At 36.3% G+C, this 19,313-nt stretch overlaps 2 protein-coding genes across 4 annotated transcripts in view; both read right to left on the bottom strand.

Moving 5' to 3' along the window:
- Positions 1-18,530, bottom strand: part of DHRSX (dehydrogenase/reductase X-linked) — a 431,936-nt gene extending 413,406 nt beyond the window's left edge. Inside the window, exon 1 of the mRNA XM_051984589.1 lies at positions 16,299-18,530. Coding sequence (XP_051840549.1) covers positions 16,299-16,407 — 109 coding nt within the window. The 5' untranslated portion in view covers positions 16,408-18,530. The remainder of the gene's footprint in view (positions 1-16,298) is intronic.
- Positions 5,330-16,386, bottom strand: ZBED1 (zinc finger BED-type containing 1). 3 transcript variants are annotated; one of them, XM_051984587.1, is made up of 3 exons: positions 16,299-16,386; positions 14,753-14,973; positions 5,330-9,572 (listed from the first exon to the last, which is right to left on the bottom strand). In XM_051984587.1, the coding sequence occupies exon 3, from the start codon at positions 9,516-9,518 to the stop codon at positions 7,431-7,433; it is 2,088 nt and encodes a 695-aa protein (XP_051840547.1). In that variant the 5' UTR covers positions 9,519-9,572; positions 14,753-14,973; positions 16,299-16,386; the 3' UTR covers positions 5,330-7,430. The 3 variants fall into 3 exon arrangements, with proteins under 3 accessions (XP_051840547.1, XP_051840548.1, XP_051840546.1); XM_051984588.1 differs by lacking the exon at positions 14,753-14,973 and having other exon boundaries at positions 16,299-16,382; XM_051984586.1 differs by lacking the exons at positions 14,753-14,973; positions 16,299-16,386 and adding an exon at positions 13,488-14,746.
- Positions 18,531-19,313: the final 783 nt, after the last annotated feature.

Raw genomic sequence — 19,313 nt, 5'->3', positions numbered from 1 at the left:
TGAGCTTCAAATGTCTAAAGCCATTTTCATTATTTCTATACCCAAGAAACAATTGACATAGCAAAGACATTAAACAAGCTCATGGCTGTAAATAGGTAGAGTTGTCTATTAGTTCCTCTTGTTCTGTTTCTGCCTCTTCCCTCTCCTTACCTTATAAACATTAAAAAGATATAGCAGTCCTTGTCTTAATTACCCACCAAGAAAGACAGGTTTTACCCAGTAGTGTGTGTCTATTGTATCCTGGTTCAGCAGACAATACCACAAAACTGTTTCATCATACCAGAAAACAGAAAATAGCCATAATCCACTTTATCACCATTTCTAGAGGCAGATTCACCAAACACATGTTGTCAGTGTGCATGTGTGTCATGTTGCCAGAACTGGACTCTCACTGGCCAAGACTCCAATGCAGTTTCACAACATCTGTTCTTTTTAAACATAATTTATATTGCCTTTTCTCTCTATGCTATTAAAGTGACAATTTCATATTTCTCAAAAAAACCCACAACATTTTTTTATGTAAAATAATAAATAGGGAACAAAGGCAAGCCACAAAACAATAGATAAGCCAAAAATCATTTATTTTTGGCTGTGGAATGCCACCACATATATCCACCTTTTTATATGATGCCCATTCTAATATTCTCAGCTGCTGCCTTCTTCCAAGAAAAAAATTACTTTTTATATATTTTATATATCCACTTACATACTGTCTGACACAACAGAATGTAAGCTCCTTAGGGGTAAGCATTTTTTCACTTTTGCCTTTGTGCCTACCATCTATCACAATGCCTGTCATATAAAATATGTTAGAAATAGTTAGTGATAGACTGTTAGAAAACAGGCCTCTATCTTGAGAGACAGTGAAATAGTAAAAAGCAATGAACATGGAGCCAGAAAACATGGGGTTTGAGTAACAGGCCTGTCATCTAACTAGTTGCATAACCTTGCATAAGATGTTTCTAATCCTCATCCTATTCAAAATGGGGAAATCTATAAAATAGCTTCACTGTTATATACTATCTTTTCTAAGCCTGCCTCCTGCTCTTCTATCTATATCCTAGACTTCTGATGAGAGAAGGGCAAAAGATTTAAGATAATGTACATAATTTAAAATATATTTGATTCAGGGCAGCTAGACAACACCATGGATAAAGTGCTGGCGTTGAAGTCAGGAAGACCTGAGTTCCAATCTGGCCTCGGACCCCAATTGCCTCTGAAAAAAAAATTTTATATGTGTGTATGTGTAAAGATATGTATTTAATTCCTAAGTTAAATGGAAAGTTATATTGCTTCTCAAAGTATTTTTTCAAGTGATGGATATTATACATTTTAGAGATATTAGCAGAAAAAATACTTCTCATGCTCTTACATAATAGATCAAGAAAAATCAGAAGAGAAACTTTGCCACATCTTAAAAGTTTAAAATAAAAATTGGCACTAACAATTTCTTTTAATCTTAGGATTATTAGACTATTGATGGTAAGAAAATCAAAATCTAACTTTCATAAAATATCCTTATATAATAAAATATGATTATTTTCTCACAGTATCTTTACATATCTGATGGAGTAAGTTATGTAGGAGGATATAATATTAGTATGTAGATTCAGAGTTGGCCTAGTTATACCCAGAGATAAAACATCAACCTGAATGGAAGTCTTTAGTGGTGTGCAACAGGGCTCTGTCTTGACTATAGGATCATCATTTCTATAAAAATATTGGATGGATATATAAGATGCTTGTCAAATTTGCTGGTGACAATGTTGATAGGGTTGACTTACATGTCGTACGACAAATTAGGATACATCAACAGATTAACAGGAATAAAGCACCTAGCAAAGTACTTCATATACTCAATAGATAAGGCTTAAATAAATGAAAGCAAGGCTCCTATATTTAGGATCAAAAAAAGACTTGTACAGGAATAGAAGAGGCTTGACAAAAGTTCATATGAAAGGAACCTTCAAATCAACAGGTGTAAAGTTACTAATGAAAAACACTAAAACAACTAACAAAAATAATAAGGCTTCGTTAATAAAAGAATAGTGACCAAGTCAAGAGTGTTAACAATCAACTAACAATCTAAGTGCTGATCAGACCAAATTCTGGAATGTTGCATCTGATCTGAGTACCACAGAAATACTAACAAACTAGAACGCATCCAGAGAAAGTTTTATATGGCAAGATGCCTGAAAACCACAGGAATAATTAGGGAACTATGATGTTCAGCCCATAAAAGAAAAGACATAGTGAGAATGTAAAGACTACCTTCAAATTTCTGAAGTGCTTCCATGTTAAAAGTCGCAATATACTTGGAGTGGTATTATTCCAAAGGGTCAAGTTAGTGCCAATGGATAACTTCTAATAAGTAGTCTCAATTCAACATAAAAAGTTTCTAATATTTAGAGCTACTGAACAAATCAACAGGTCACAAAAGGATAAGGGAATAGAGAGTAAGGAGACTATCTAAAAACATTGGCATTATAACAAGTGAAGCAAAATCTGGGTCACTATTAGGAATATATCAAAAAGGAATCCTGCAACAGGAGGATTTTGGATCAACTGACTTCTGAGGTGTATTCTGAATTAAACCCTATAAACACAACAAATCTATTAAAATTGCCTCTAACTTCAAGATTTTGTTTTCCATAACTGTAAAAAAAAAACCCAACTATATTTCAGTTTCAAGACACTGTATATAAGTTGAAACAAGTTATAATTATATAAGTACATTTATTTTTAAAAAAAGTTAATCCAACCGTGTCTTCTCTTAATTTTAATACATTTGTATGTGTCAAAATGTTACATATTTCAAAAAAAAAAAAAAAAACAACTCCTTTAGATACATCAATACTTATTCAAATTATATCTTCCAAGAAGAGGAAAAAGCCTATAATTAATTAGTAGACTTTTGGAAATAGTTAAACTTCTCTATACCATTTTTTCCACTATTTTAAGTATATTAACATATTTTTAATATATTAAATTCACCCTCACCAGTGGCTATAAAAGCAAATCAAAAAGGCACAAATGTTGTATTCTGAGAACAACCAACAGAAAATATATAATCTTATTAGATACCACAATTCAAAAACAAGGCAAACATAGCACCTAAAATTCAGTAAGGAGTCCATAGGACCAAATCAGATAAAACATTACTCACATAATTATTATTGTAAAAATAAATATTATATAGAATTTAAATATTAGACATCATAAAATGAAATATTTAAACCCCTGAAATCTTATCATTACTTTTTGTTTGGTACATTCTTAAAGCTAAGTTCCTAATAATTTCAATCCAAAAAGAACAAATTGTTCAGAACAGCAACAGAGACAATGTAATAAGGGAATATGACACCCATAAAGTTCTCTTCATCAACAAGTAATAGACAAAGTTTAAAAGAAAAGTCACTTATAGTCATATACACCAAAGAGTTATACAGAAAGAGCATAATTATTCATCTAAAGTACATCACACCAAAACTTAATAAAAACAATGTCTTTTTTTTCCCCTCCACATATTTTTGGATATTGTGCAATTTATCTAATAAAAAAAAATTGCAGAAAAAAGGAAGGTAATCATTTTTAGAACAATTTCATTACAAGGACATAACTTTAAAAAAATTAGAAAAACTTATTTTAATCTTCAAGCAACTAAAACACCATGCAGGTCCCTTGCTGACCATGTTGTACAAATATTAAGCCACAGTCCTAAGTGATAATGCTGATGACACCCTGTGCTAGGCACCATGGAGATAAGAACAGGCTTGTTAAACAGCAGAGGACTTTCTTGAATGTAACATCAAAAAGGGGAAGAAAAAGCATCCTATAAAAATGCTGTTGATAGGATATAAAAATTGGAGGCCTAAAATAGTCAGCATGAGCCACCTGAAAGTTTCCAAGAGGAGGCTCCAGATGTGTGCTGAACAAGAAACTTGAAAAGAAATTTAAAGGTCAAGTTTGATTTCACATTCTCTGTCAATAGAGATACAGATTATAAACTTTTACATCATCAAATGTATTTCATTTTTAGATTTGAAAAACAATTAGACACAACACAGATCATTTAAATTAAGACAGTCATTATCCCTGAGTTAATAATATAAATACAGTACAATGATTTAGGTGTGCAATATCTACAATTTCCAATATATGAAATGACATTCAAGTTTAAAAACAAAAAAAACCTAAGAGGGTACAAGAATTGAAATAGATGCAGCATTTAAGATTAAGTGGATTTTTTTTTCATGGAATCTATGTACAATATTTCTAAATTCAACTCTTTCATTTTCAAAATTTCCTGGATCTTTAAGAAATATTTAAAAACTGAAATGAAAGCATATTGATTTTGGAGTTATCATGGAATTATTTCTTTTTCTTGATAAATATAAACACTTAAAAGCTTACTAAGCTCCTCTGTGAAAGAAATATTTTTGTGGGAGTAAGGGGTGAGGGGCAGAGGAAGAATCTCTGTCCAGAATTATGACTTTACATTAAAATCATACATAAGGAAAAATTTTAAGGGAGTTTGTCCCATGCAATCACTGATAAGAAAACAGATTTGTGTGTGTGTGTGTGTGTGTGTGTGTGTGTGTGTGTGTGTGTAGATACATATGTATAGATACACACACACATATATATATACACACAGTTATTATACAGTAGCTCAGAAAAAAAATTATATATAAAGATAGTCACAAGAAATGTAATGATCCTTAAATGCTAAGAGAACGAATTCCAAATAATAATGCAACAAATAATATTGAGGCATTTTCCATTCAAAATTTGGAAAAATACTCTAGGGGTAAACTTGATAAATGAAGATTGGCCTATTTTGATCTAAGATTTTTGATTGCTTTCTAGAATGAGGCATTGTCAACTAACACATTGCTAGTGTAAGGTGTGATATACTGGCTTCCTTTGTTCTTTTCCTTTATTCCACTTTTTAAAAGAATAAAATATCCTACAATTCCCTATAGTAGAAGTGTTAGATTTGATTCCAACCAACCAAAATTCTTACCTATACCTGAATAAAGTCCTCAAAACTTCTCCCCACAAACATCTATTCTATTTCCAGGACAAGAAAGGAAAGTAGCAAGCAATTCCAACTTTAGGAAAATTTTCAAGCAACTGATTTTTACAGAACTAGACTTTTTAATTCAAAAAAATTTTTGTGCATCATAATATTTCTAAATTTCAAAAGGTCAGAAAAGAAAATACTAAGTTTTTGTTGAATGCTTTGAAAAAGTGTCTTTTTAAAAAAAACTCTCTCATTGCTAGAATTTAATCAAAGTGCTATCAATATGAACACACATCAGACAAATAAATTAGGAGCTAATTTATTTCTCTGGTTTATTTAACAATAGTCAAAACCTAAAACATTAAATAAGAAACATAGCCAATGGGCAAGACCGACAACAAGAATTTTAAAAACAAAAACAAAGGCAAAAAAACAAAAACAAACAAAAAACAAAAACAAAATGCAATGAGACTAGTCTCATTACAACAGTTTACAGTTTCATTATTCAGAGATTCAAAGAACAGAACTGTGCACTGTACTGCTATTAAAAAAAAAAAAAAAAAAAAACACAAGTAAGGGCAAATACAAGTTGCATTGTACAGTATTTCCAGCCTTAGGAGTCTTAGAGTGAAGAACAGAGGTGAATCTACCAGCCATATTCTATTATGGCCAACTTAGACACTACCTTCTCACCTCTAACATGACAGTGTCTCAGTACGTTAACAAATGAATTACAAAAAGCCTAAAATTATACAGTATGTTCATAAAGTTAACATCATATTTTCCTTTAAAAGGAAATATCTCTTCTGGTTACTTTTAACCTGCAAATTTATTTCCTAAAAACATGCATCACTGATGACAGAGACCAGATGCTATCCTTCAAAAGGCACATGAAATTCTCACCAACTCCAGGGTTGACTTTTTTTTTTTCTTCTAAACACTCACATATCAACACTCCAACCCCAGGGCAGAATTTAGTTACTAGTTAAAATGGTCATTCCTAAACCATTTATATGCAGTCTTTCCCAATATGGGTTGCTTAAATAGATGCACAGAATAGCCAGCGAGGTGAATCTAACACAGAAAGATGGTGTGCCTCTTTGAATTCTCTAACAATCAAAAAGTTTTAAAGATAAAATAATAGATTAAAATTTATCGGATTCCTTCATACTTCCCTGAATACCGAAAGTAAACACCTCAAACTGACTCAAGAGGTAAATCATAATGGGCAACTTTGCAAATTTATTTAGACTACTGGTATAAAATTAAATTCATTTCAACTAAGCAAATAATTATTAAGCGCCTACTTTGTGCAAGGCACTGGGCTGAGTCCTGGGGATTTGAACACTATAACAAGTATCCCTGCTTTTAAGGAGAGTTAAAGATAAAAAGATTAATTTTTCTGCTAAATCCTCATGGGCATTTGGCTACCTTCATGTAACAAACCAGAAAACTGGCTAGGAATTTTTGTTTTGTTTTGTTTTAAAAGCAACTTTTTTACATTATTTCTGCCTGAAAAAAAATACTTTTTTTTTTTCCTTTAAGGAAATGCAGAACACTTGAGCATTCTGACACAAAGCAAACTATCATATACATAAGAATACATCAACCAGAAAAAGGATGCAATAATTTTAGGAAAGTTTGGACTAACCACCTCTACAAGTAGAATTCTGGCAACAGGGAGATGTTTCAGAACTGGCAGTATGACAAGAAACATAATAAAAATTTAACACCTCATATTTGGGCAAGGAATAAGGAAGGTAAGTGCTTCTATATGCTCATTTGCAATTAAGACTAAACTTAAAAGTTAGCCTTCTCTTTAAAGAATATTTCTACTAAAGGACTTTCAGAATTTTCTGAGGGAAGTTTCCATTTAAATTAAAAAGTAAATATTTTACATATTTAAATTTTAATAACATATAACCTTATACCTAGGACTCTAGGAAAGGAATTATTTTTTTGCTTGGTCTCTGATCTCTCTAAAAAACTATTAGATATATGACTGAATTAAATGAAATAAAACATTTTAAAATAAAAACTCTCCCCTCCAATTCTACTTTTATTAATAAATTTTAAATTTAATCTGGCAAACTCCTCAGAGGGCCTTTTTCAATTGGATTTCTAAATGTTTAATTTCATTGGTTTAAAAAATAATAATAATTAATGATAGGGCCAGGAATCACAGTCAAATCCTAAGGAGAACACTCCATCTTTCTTATTTCAGTTAATATCAAATATCAGCTTTCTTTTCTATGTTGAGATTATGGATGGCAGGCACAAATACATGAAAATGAAAAACCAAGCCACTGTTACATCTGTCTTATATTTACAAGAAAGCATCAAACAGGTTATTTTTGGTAACTTTTAGGACAAACAGCTTTTCTTTAATGCATTGTTAGCATCATCAGATGAATCCACTGTCCCTTATATTAAAGAAACTGTTGCTTACATTAACTGTATCACTTAAAGTATAAATCTGTTCTTGTTCCAAGCCCCATTCCCCCTCATCCTCATCTTCAGGTTCAGGTTCAGACCCATTACGAGTGTTTTCATATAAAAATATTTGCTCATCCACATGAGCTGGAGCTAATCTGTTCCTCTTAGCACTTACAACATTGGCAGATGAACCAAAAAGTCGTTCAGGGAAGACCCTTGTAGCCAAAATACACCAATACTTCTGAAGTACCTTTGGTAAGACAGGAAACAATGCCAATCGATCAGACCACCATTTAAGGGGATCTTCATTTAGACCAAGTACTTTTTGAGACTTAAAATTGCTCAATTCTTCCACAATCTGGGCATGCCATTCCTCTTGATCTTCTACACCCCCTGTTTGGCAGAAGATTTCTGCCAGCATATTATTAATTGCACTAGTTGGTGGTGGGGTCGAAGAAATAATCATTTTTTTCACTGGTGGCTCTTCAGATAATGAAAAGAGCTTTTCTTCAGGCCTGAAACTATTTTCCTTTACTTTCTCCAAAAGGCTTTTTGCTTCCTCTACAACTCTGTTTTCAACCTGCTGCCGTTCAAATGCAGAAAGGAAAGGCAGTTTCTTGTACCTAGGGTCCAGGAATGTTGCCACATTAAGGAACATGTCTATCTCAGGGGTCTCCTGGTATGTTGTTGACAATTCTTTGGCTATCACTTCCTTGGCCATGCTGATTTCTTTCGAATCATTTTCTTTGATGTTCAGGGTTGTGTTGAGAAGCATATGAAGGAGGGGTTTCACCATGCTTATTGTGGGATACTTGGATGCAGACATCATTTCAGCCACTTGCTTAAAGGGATGCAAGAGGTCCACCAACCCCTCAATGGTGTTCCATTCACTGGTCTCCAACATAAGATGGTGATTATTGCTGTCTTCCACCAAAACAGCTGCAATGATAAACTGCTGCTCTTTCAATCGTTGCAACATAGCAAGTGTGCTTCCCCACCAGGAAACACGATCGCTCACAAGCATGCAGTGCATGATGTTCTGCTGTTTCTGTTTTTCACTTAACATGTACATGGCTACTGTAGACTGCTGAAAATACTCCACCAATTTCCGGCACCTTGTCAAGAGACTACCCAGCTTAGGAAGCTGGAAAGCTTGTTGTATCCCTGCATTGAAAGTCTGACCCAAACAAGGCATCTGAACTGGAATATCTAGAAGTGAGCAAGCTTTAACAATATCTTTGCCATAATCTGTTGTAGCACCAAAGACTTTTGTGTTGATCCCCCATTCAATGAAAATCTCATAAAGAACTCTTGTAATTGTCTCTGCAGTGTTTTCTTCAGGGACCTCAAAAGTCTTTAAGCATCGTGAGTTAACAGCCAAACAATGAGAAGAGCTGCTATTGAGGAAATGAACCGCAAGGGTTACATAGGACCTATTCTGGTTTTGACTTCTCCAAATATCTGTGGATATTCCACACCACAAAATGTCAGTCAGTTCTTTCAAGACAATTTCTCTAACTGCATTGTATTTTTCAGGAATTGCTTTTGTGCAGAAATATTTTCTGCTAGGAAGTTCATATCTTGGATCTGCTGTTTTCAAAAGCATCTTAAACGTAGGCTCATCCACTATGGAGGAAGGATACATGCCCTCACAAATTAGGCTAATCACAGCAGAGGTCAGCTCCTGATGCTTTTTGTTTTCATAACTGTGGCTGGTCTTCATGATTAAAGTGTCCTGAACAACCTGCTGTGAAGATTCTGGCTTTAGTTTTGAAAAAGCGGTAGCAAAAGCCTCCCTCATCTGTTCTGTATTACTCTTTACAAATTCACAAAATTCATCTGGATGATTTTTCTCCAGGTGGTATGAAAGGTTGGAAGTGTTTCCTGAATAGGCAATCTGTGCCATACAAATACGACAGTAGATCTTCTTCCACTGTAATATGCATCCTTCTGCATTGGTATCAAAACCGAAGTATTTCCAAACTTTGCTTTTTGCTCTCGGATGAGCCACTAACTTTAGGTCTGATGGTGAACTTTCTAAGCTTTTATTCTCCATTGCTTCTCCACCACCGTCCTGCCTTTTGATCCTTCACTCATTAATGAGTACCTGCTAAAAAGCAGTAACATAAACAAAAAATGAGAAAGTACTCCTGGTGTGATCACAGCTTCACTACAGAACTGAAATCAGCACATTTGCAAACTCAATGCTAAACCCACTCTTCTAACTAGATTGGGAAGTTAGGATGATGTCTCCAGGATTTGTGGCTTATATAAGATGTCCAATTTGACAAATGTCTTTTCAATATTAAGGGAGGAAAGCTCCCATTAGAGGAAGAATCGGGAATTTTGTTTAATGTTCCCTAAATAAATAAATTCATTGCTATTATTTTAACATTTTTTATTCAAAAGAACATCTCAAGATAAAGTTAATATTAAAAGTAGGCAAATCTTTATCTTACATCTATTTTCTAACTTTAACTGTTTCATATTAACTGGTTCCAGTAGTCTTAACAAGCACTTGGATAGGAAAGTTTTGCAGATAATTAGCAACAGAACTTTAAACTATTTATGGAAATGCAAGCACATACGTGCACATGCACACACACACATTTACTACATGCAGACACATGCATTTACAAAACTCTAGTTAGGGCAAGAGTTAGCGTTTTTACTGCTAATACTTGCTAGAGAACCTGATGCTACTTGAAATATAGCATAAGCATATAAGGCAAGAACTAGCCTGAAACCAAGTATGTCAAAAAAAAAAAAAAAAGTGCCAACTTATGAGACGTTTTAATGATGCAAAAGAAAGTTCTAAACAAGCAAGAAACTTTTTTTCTCCCATTTAAATAAGCAATTTTTAACATATCATGTTGTTTATTAAAATAATAATAACCTTTATTAGAGTAATGCTGAATGTCTTCATTCTTGGAATTTTCTGACTAGCAGTTGTTAAAAATATCAAATGAAAATGTTTATTTCTAGAGTCGAGGTTAACAAAAATTAAAAGTGTCCCTGGAAATTTAGAAAACAGCTAAATGCCCAAATGTTCATGTTTTCTTTAAGTCCCCATTCAGGATGCCAGTTTTATATTTAGTATATACAAATTTGAAGAGAGTTTTTGATGTTTAGTATAGGAGCCTGATACATAGTAGGTGATTAATAAATTCTTGTTGAATATAAGCAGCAAATCTCATTCATTTTGTTAATAAAAGTTATTAAAATCTGAGTCTTATTCCTGTGGCCAAGTAATTTCAATGATTTTAAACAAATATTGCAAAGATCACATCTTATAATAATGGCTTCAAGACACAATACATGATTTTAATATGGCTTAGAAGGGGACAGAAGTTATGACAAACTATAGTTTAATTGTGGATCTTAATTGTACTAAGATTTATGTTGGCAAGCAAATCATTTATGCATTTTATTATCATCCCTGTTTAGAGGCCTCCATTTGTACATTTACAGTGGCTTAAATAAGCTATCACCCAACTGGAAGCCTGAGTTTCAAGGTGAGAGAAGTAACACACTATTTCCTGGAAAGCATCCTGGAGTTGAGGAGTTAAAGAACCTGGGTTCAAGCTCAGCTCCACTGCTTGCTAGCTGAGTGACTCCAGGCAATTTTCGTCTCCCTTTTGGGTCTCAGTTTTCTCATCAGTCAAATGAGATAGTTGGACTTCAATGAAATCTAAAGTCCTTTCCAATTTTAAATCTAGGAGCTTATGAACCTATAAAACACTTCAAAATAAATCTGCATGAACACCCAAAAAAGAAAATGATGTGTTATCTCCTCTTTAGAACATAAACTCCTTGAGGGAATGGGCTATTTTTGTTTTCATTAATTGTATCAAAAGTGTGTAGTTCAGTGCTGGGAACACAATAAGCACCTAGAAAATGTTTATTGAATTGGATTGGAACATGCCGATTCATGGAAAAACAAAGCCCCTAAATTAGGCTTATTGCAAAGAATGATGTCCAAGAAAGAAAACAAGCTATAAAATATCTAGTCAATTTAAAAAGAAAAGGAAAAAAAAAAAAATCTGGTTGTGCTCTTCCTTCAGTAGCTTTTAATTTAGACTTTACTGCTATTTTCACCCAGGGTTGACATTCAAAGCAGTAAATAATAGCTCTCCAAAGGCAATGGTGCAATGGATAGAGCACCAGGCCTGGAGTCAAAGTTCAGATATTTACTAGCTATGTGACTTTAGGCAAGTCATTTAACCCTGATTTAACTTAGTTTCCTTTTCAATAAAAGTGAGCTAAAGAAGGAAACAACAAAGCACTCCAGTACCTTTGTCAAAAAAACAAACAAACAAACAAACAAAAAATAAATGGGGTCACAAAGAGTCAGAGACTTTCCAAATATGTTATTTTATAATAGGCTGAGAAAACAGCTTTAAGCCCAGACAAAAATCTCATTACCAAGGGGCAAGGTACTGAAAAATGTCAACATAATGAGACCCTCATTATCTATGATCACTTACTTAACACAAAACAATATGGTGATGCCTTGTTTATAATTGGCTATAGGAAAATATGGGTAATTTTACTCAAATTCTAAATTTTTCACTTAAGAAACACAACTTTTTACTAGACGAACATCTAAACCATTACAAAATAAGACTTTGTTATCATAGGAAAAACAAAGGAGTAGGGCTTACCCTACCATCTCAACCACCAAGTGGAGCCATGTGCCACTCCCATTTTGACAATTTTCTCTAAGAGTCAAAACTCCCCATCTGGTCTCTAAGCCATAATTTCTGTGTCCCAAAAGCCCCAGTAGGGTTACAACCCTGATATCAAGTGACTAGAAATACTGTCCACAGATGGTTTTCTCACGCATCATAAAAAATACCCCACAATCACTGGCTCTCCACAAAGCATAAGACAAACAAGAAGTGTAAATTATAATGCTTCCTCTTTATAAAATATGTTTAGTAAATCAACACATCACTAACATACATACATACACACAGATTATCATTACCTTACATATCCTAATAAAACTGATGGTTGAAACTCTCAAATTCTTAATATTAAAATGTCCATTTTTATGATGCTTTTGTAAAAACGTTCAATATTTTTGTTATATAAGGAAAATGGCTTTCCTATATTTGGATTCCTACATAAAAATATTTTATTTAAGTTAATTCATTTTTAAAGTTATAGATGTTAACTCCCCACCAAAAATAAACATTACAGGTGGTTCAGATCTTTTCATCTATCGCCATATTTTTCTGGATATTGATTTCTCAAGTTCAACATTAACAAAATTTCTTCCATATTACAAAACACAACATATATTTTACAAGTTAATTAACAATGGAAGGTAAAACATATCCTGGCAATTTTCTTTAGCTATCATAACTCCACACAGTTAAAAATTGGAGAAATCTTGTCTCTGAGATACGATTCAGCTGCAAGGACAACATGATTTCAAAGTGATGAAACACAGTATTATTACCTGGTATAGTGGAAAGATTCCTGATCTGGATATCAAAAGATTTTGATTCTACTCCCAACTCCCTCCATTTATCTATCTTTATCCATCTATATATTATATCCATCTATAAAATAAAGAGCTTTAGACTAAACAAACTCTAAGGTTATTTCCTGCTCTAAAATTCTCTGAGTTTTAAGAGGTTACAAATCATTTCGATGTTGAGATGTTCATGTCACAATTAGCATTAGCTCATCTTTCTAAATATACTGACTAGATCTCGGTTTTAAAAACCTGATTATGAGGTAATATCACACCTTCAAGAAGACATTTCTAATATGCACTTATTTTTAAATAAAATAAGCATTTGAAGGGGAAAAGTGATACAGTAGTTACTAATAAATGATCTGTGTAAATATACAACTGTCAAATAAACACTGATGCTTCATAATACGTATTTTTGAAGAATTTACTTTGAAGTTTTAAGCCATTTAAAGAATTTTTTCCCTACTTTTTCAACTTAATCCAGTTTACAAATCACTTAGTCTAATCTCAATTAAAGAAAATGATCCCCAAACTTACATTTCATTAAAATTTTCTTTTTAAACTCCTTAGAACTCATTCAATTTCAATGTTCCCAGAAGACTTCCAGCTATTTCCATTCTGAAATATGAAACTTGTAACTTCATTAGCAGTTTGGCAGTCTTATGACCTTTGAACAGATCAAGTCATCTGAAGTTCCATTCAGCATTCTAAGGAATGAGTTTTGTGATAGAGATATCTAAATAAAGAAGTTCTTTAAAAGCCAAGTTAAATTGCACTGAAGAAATAGTTGTATATATTTGGGATTTTGACAAACAAAACAATGGTAATATTTCCTTCACCCCTGTCCCCATGGGACTATTCCAATCAATAGGGAATGATCAACTTTAAAAAATAACAACACCCCTTTAAGAGTTTAATTGTGTACATTTTTATTCAGAAACTATGACCCTCTGAAATGTTGGCAGCAGTTATAGAATTTCTAAAACCTATTTCATTTCCTGAAATTTGTGATACTGCAAGTTGACTCTTGAAAATTATTTTATCTTTAAGCAAAGAAGTTTACAAAGAACTGGTTTTTTTTTAATATTTTGTTTTTAAGATGCACAACAATAAAGTCTAAGGGGATCATTTCAACTATTTTACTGAAGAGATATTACGTCTATTACTTAACCACTCTAAATTTAATGATGTCCTTTACCAAGGAATGAATTTCTCATCAGAAAATTCTAAGTTTTACCAGTACTAAATTTTAGTCCAATTTATATGCAATACTTTTTTTCTAATCTCCTTCTCATAACAAAACTAATGTTTCTCAATCTATCAGTTAGATCCAGTAATTCATAATACTTTAAAGTGGGGGGGAAAGGGGATAGCATATGTTTTCTATTCTGTTCTAATTACTACAGATTTAGTAAATGTTATCAATGAGATTGTGAATGCTTCAATTCCTGTAGTCAGAAAAACTAAAGCTAGAAAAACGTTTAGTTGACCTTTAAACTAAATTAGGCTCTACAATCTGTTTAGAAGAGTGGGGAATTCAATCTAATGTTTATATGTTCTTTTAAGGATAAGAAAACAAAGAAAAAAACTCAAAGAAATAAAGTTATCCAATTAACTAGATGTGATGGCATCTGAATTATCCAAACTGCACATTCATTTTCACATTTTTTGTGGCACTTAAGAAAACTTACTTATTACCTCTCTTTATCCATTCCCAGTCTTCATCCCCTACCAGCTTCAAAAATTTTTAAACTGTAAATTTAATTTCTCTTCTATTCATGCATTAAGAATCCATTCCTTACCTACAACTCAGCTGCAGCAATATTAAAGTTCTCTGGAAACCCACATTTCCTTCATATGGGCAATTGGGGAGAGCAAGGTGGTAATGCTGACTGTGCAGTTCGGCAGCAAACTCAAAAGAATGAAGGAAGGCAAGAGAGCCAGGTAAAATCGGTCTAAGTTACATACTGCAGGCATGCCCTGGGCTGTCACATCCAAAAATAATCTGGAGTTGGAAAACGACCTGAGATTTGTAACCCAAAACAGATAAACAAGAGGTTGCTATTTCTTACAAAGGATTTAGCAATGTTAGGGGGGAAAAAATCAAACCATAAGAACCCAATTCTCCTAGCCCTGAAGAAGCAAAAAAAAAAAAAAAAGTCTCAGCCAAACCGCTGAGACAAAGCTTGGGGAGGGAATGGGAGGGTGTGCAGCAAGCAGAAAAGCCAGGTCGGCCAAGTGTGCAACGCAAGGGGGAAGAGGGGTGCGAAGAGGGGTGGGGAGGAGGAGAAGAGGAGGAGCCGGGCAACAGCCAGAGCTAGGCCAGAGCTCGGTCTCCCGTCGTCCCCCACCCACCACTCCACCCAGGACACAGCCCACAGGGTTACTGAGACTAAACTAGTGGCCCCAGCGGAGGTAGGAAACTAAGGCCAGTGATGGTGCGGCCCTGAGAAGCCAGCCGGTTCAGGCACTGAAGCGCTTGCGCACGAGATCGGCTTCCGAGTTCTGTCCGGGGACCGGTGATTCGCGCTTCCGTCCAGCTTCCCCTTGCCCCTCCCCCGACGCCCTCCTCCTCCCCCACTCCCCGCACAAACCCCTTCAGCAGTAGCCCCGTGAATGGGGGAATGGGGATGGGGGAAGTTGAAGGGAATTATAAGCTCCGCCTAACGTGCTCCAGCCCCAATTCCGCGCTAGCCCAATAGGGGTTGGTAGGGTGGGGGGCGCAGGCAATCTGGGGGGGCTCATTGTTTTCGGCCAGGCCAAGGTCAAGGTTCTGGGTGCTGCGTTGCATAGCCACCCCACCCCACCCCACACCCGGGTCTCTTCCTCCTACCGGAGTCCTACGGTGGGGGTGGGGGACAGAAGAGAGACTGGAGAGAGGAGAGCAAAGCAGAAAAGGGGACTCTTCTCCCACTTTCGCCCCCTCCCCAGGTCCGGGCTGCAGCTTCCACAACCAAACAAACAGCTCCATCCCAACCGGGCCGGGCACGGAAGGAGGCTTAAGAGAGCTCAGGAAGAGGCAAAGGCGCGGCGGGGGAGGGAGGGGAGAAAACAACCTCCCACAAACACACATACACTCAAACACACCGCCCACGGGAGGAAAGTTCGGAGGCTGCAAAAAGAATAAAGGCTCCGCCGAGAAAGCGAGGCCCAGATTCAAGTTCCTGTACCCCCGCCTCCGTAATAAAGGAGGAACAAGAAGGAACACCCCCTTCTCTTCTTCCTCCGCCTTCCCCTCAACACACACATACTCCCAACACATACACTCTCACCCTCTCCGGCGCTCCGGGCCACACCTGACAGATCCCGGAGAGCCCTGAGGAAGCCCACTCGGGCTGATTTGCTAACCTGGTAAAGAGAAGCCGTAGCGGTAGCGCTGATAGAGCTGCGACAGGATCACGATAACGGCCAAATAATAGACCTTGAGGGCCGGGAGGATTGGAGACAATAGCGACATGGCTGCTCCCCTTCCTCCTCCTCCTCTTCCTCCTCCTCCTCTCTGCCGCGCAGACGGGAGGGGGGTGGTGGCGGCGGCGGCGGCTGCGGCGAGGTCTATTCCTCGTCCCCGGACAGTGACAGCCCGCGCAGAGCCCACACCCAGCGGAAACAAGTGCTCCTCGTTTGCACAATTCCGCCAGCCGCGGCGGCCACAGAGATCTGAAAGTCTGAGCCGGGTCTCCGGACCGACCCTGGAGACCTTCAACTTAACCTTGGGGGCGAGGCCGACGGAGGGCGAGGGGCCTTAATGCTCCTTCCCCCTCCCCTCCCCCCGATCCATCTCCCCACCTAGCGCGAGGATCCCGCCACTTCCGAACCACCCCAAGTTCTCTGACCTGAACCTCCCCCTTTCCCTTCCCCTTTCCTTTCCCCTTCCCCTCCTCCTCCCCCTCCCGCAGGGTTTTAAAGGATTTTTGGGTTTTGATTTTTTTGGTTTTTTACACTCCACGGGTTCTGGGTATTGGCAACCAACCGAGGTTACGACCAAATTTTTGTTTTTCGAGGAGACCAAAGAAATTTTGGAGGTAGAGTTTTGAGGGAAATAGGCTCCCATAAAAAGAAACTCAAAGACTGAAACGGAGGAGAAAGGTAGGGTTGAATTGGGTGCCATTTTTAAAGGTTTTCTTGAAAAGGTGGTTGCTAATGCATGAAGACAGGTGGAAATCCATCCTCTGTAGAAGTCCCATTAGAGACACAACTTCTGCAGGTGACTATCTTTTGCCTCTTTGTATTCTCAGGCTTAGTACAGTGCCTGCCACATAGTAAGCGATTAATAAATATTTATCAATTGATTGAAATCAAACCTCTGCCCTATCCTTACTTAGAAAGGTTCCATTGGAGGAAGACTGGAGGTGATTGACTTGGGCAAAGACTGTCTTTTGCCTCTTTTTATATTCCCAACACTTAGCACACTGTCTGATTTAGTAGGTGCTTTAATAACTGTTGATTGATTCATTATTAATATGCTTAAACTAAATTCACTGATCCTGCTTTTTCATCAGTGGCTCTCTCACAGTGCCCTTTCCAAGAGCCACTTTAGTCACTCAGTCAACAAATCTTATTAAGCTGAGCACGTTTACAAAGAAAAGCAAAAAGTTGGATGTTTGCACTGGAGGATCTGTCATTCTAATGGAGGAAATCAAATATATATGACTATATACATAGAAGACATATAAGGGCATTATCAGAGGAAGGACATTAACAGTAGGGGTGACCAGGAAAGGCTTCTTGCATGTTGGAGCCAAGAGGGCGGGCAAGAAGTTTGTGCTGACACAAAGTCCAGGGGTCTTGGGCCCAGGCAGGAAATCTGTGCTGGCTTGGAGATTACTTTGTAGTTCCCCCGACAAACATAAGACCCTGGGGCTTGCAAAGATTGCTGACAATAGCTCAGGTCAAAGAGCAAGTCACAGTGACCCAAAAAACATTCTTGGCCCGAAAAGTGCTCTGTCATCAGGATGTGAGTTCCGTGACTCAGCCACATCAACATAAAATCCCTTGCTGGGGTCTCTGACCTTTCCTGAATCACCCATGTCAGCATAAGCTTACTTCCTTGAGGTTGGTGTGAAAAGGGGGATATAAGGAGGGACCAAAGATTGTAGAGGAGAAGAAGATAGAGGAAAGAGCCTCTAATAAATAACATCTTGATTTCATCTCTTCTGGGTTGTGACTCTCTTTGGGGAACACAGCTGGTCCATGTCCAGATGCACATTGAAACTCAATAGAAGGAGATAAAGCCCACAGGTGTAGCACCTGGCACTTGCACAAGGTAGGATTTGATCTGAATCTTGAAGGAGGCCAGGGAAGGAAGAGGCAGAGGAAGGAAAGGAAGAAGCATTTATCTGAATTCAGGCAACGGCCTCTAGAATTCTGGAGTTCAGTGGTATGGAATAGGTGTGATGATGGATTCCAGAATGATGTGCCAGTAGAATACAAGCTTTTGGCAGATCCTACACTATTCTGAAAAAGCTATAAATATGAACCCCAAGATGAAATACACTTTTCTCTTGCTGGAAGACTAACTTTCCAGAGGTTCATCACCATGTTAGCTTCAGGATAAAGAAAAGTTTTACAAACAGGGACTTTCAAAGATGATCTACTAGGTCACTGAGCATTTAAGGTCTTTAAAGGGAGGAGCACCCATAACAAGGAAATGAAAGAATGTTGAAGTCTTGTCAAACATGCAGTCCAACTGATTGTTTTCATTTATTTCCTCTCAAAAATCATTAAAATGGAATGATAGTGAAGAACATAGAAAATACTTTTGGATAAGAAGAAATGAATTCCATTTGCCTTTGAAAGATAGCCTGAAACACATAGAGAAGTCATAAAGAATGATATTATAAACAAATTAGAAGAACATGAGATAGTTTATCTCTCAGATCTATGGAGGAGAAAGGAATTTGTAACCAAAGAAGAACTAGAGATCATTATTGATCACAAAATAGATAATTTTGATTATATTAAGTTAAGTTTTTGTACAAACAAAACTAATGCAGACAAGATTATAAGGGAAGCAATAAACTGGGAAAACATTTTTACATTCAAAGATTCTGTAAATGCCTCATTTCTAAAATATATAGAGAAATGACTCAAATATAGAGAAATTCAAGCCATTCTCCAATTGAGAAATGGTAAAGGATGTGGAACAGACAATTTTCAGATGAAGAAATTGAAACTTTCTAGTCATATAAAAAGTTGCTCCAAATCACTATTGATCAGAGAAATACAAATTAAGACAATTCTGTGATACCACTACACACCTCTCAGATTGGCTAAGATAATGATCAGTGTTGCAGGGGATGTGGGAAAACTGGGACACTGATACATTGTTGGTCAAACTGTGAACAGATCCAACCCTTCTGGAGA

This window comes from Antechinus flavipes, chromosome 3, assembly GCF_016432865.1.
Source record: "Antechinus flavipes isolate AdamAnt ecotype Samford, QLD, Australia chromosome 3, AdamAnt_v2, whole genome shotgun sequence".
Taxonomy (NCBI): Eukaryota; Metazoa; Chordata; class Mammalia; order Dasyuromorphia; family Dasyuridae; genus Antechinus; species Antechinus flavipes.
Note: the sequence above shows the minus strand (reverse complement) of the source record. Positions and strands in the feature narration are given on the sequence as shown.

Excerpts from the sequence above, each read along its gene's own strand:
- ZBED1 (XM_051984587.1), bottom strand. The coding sequence starts at position 9,518 with ATGGAGAATAAAAGCTTAGAAAGTTCACCATCAGACCTAAAGTTAGTG.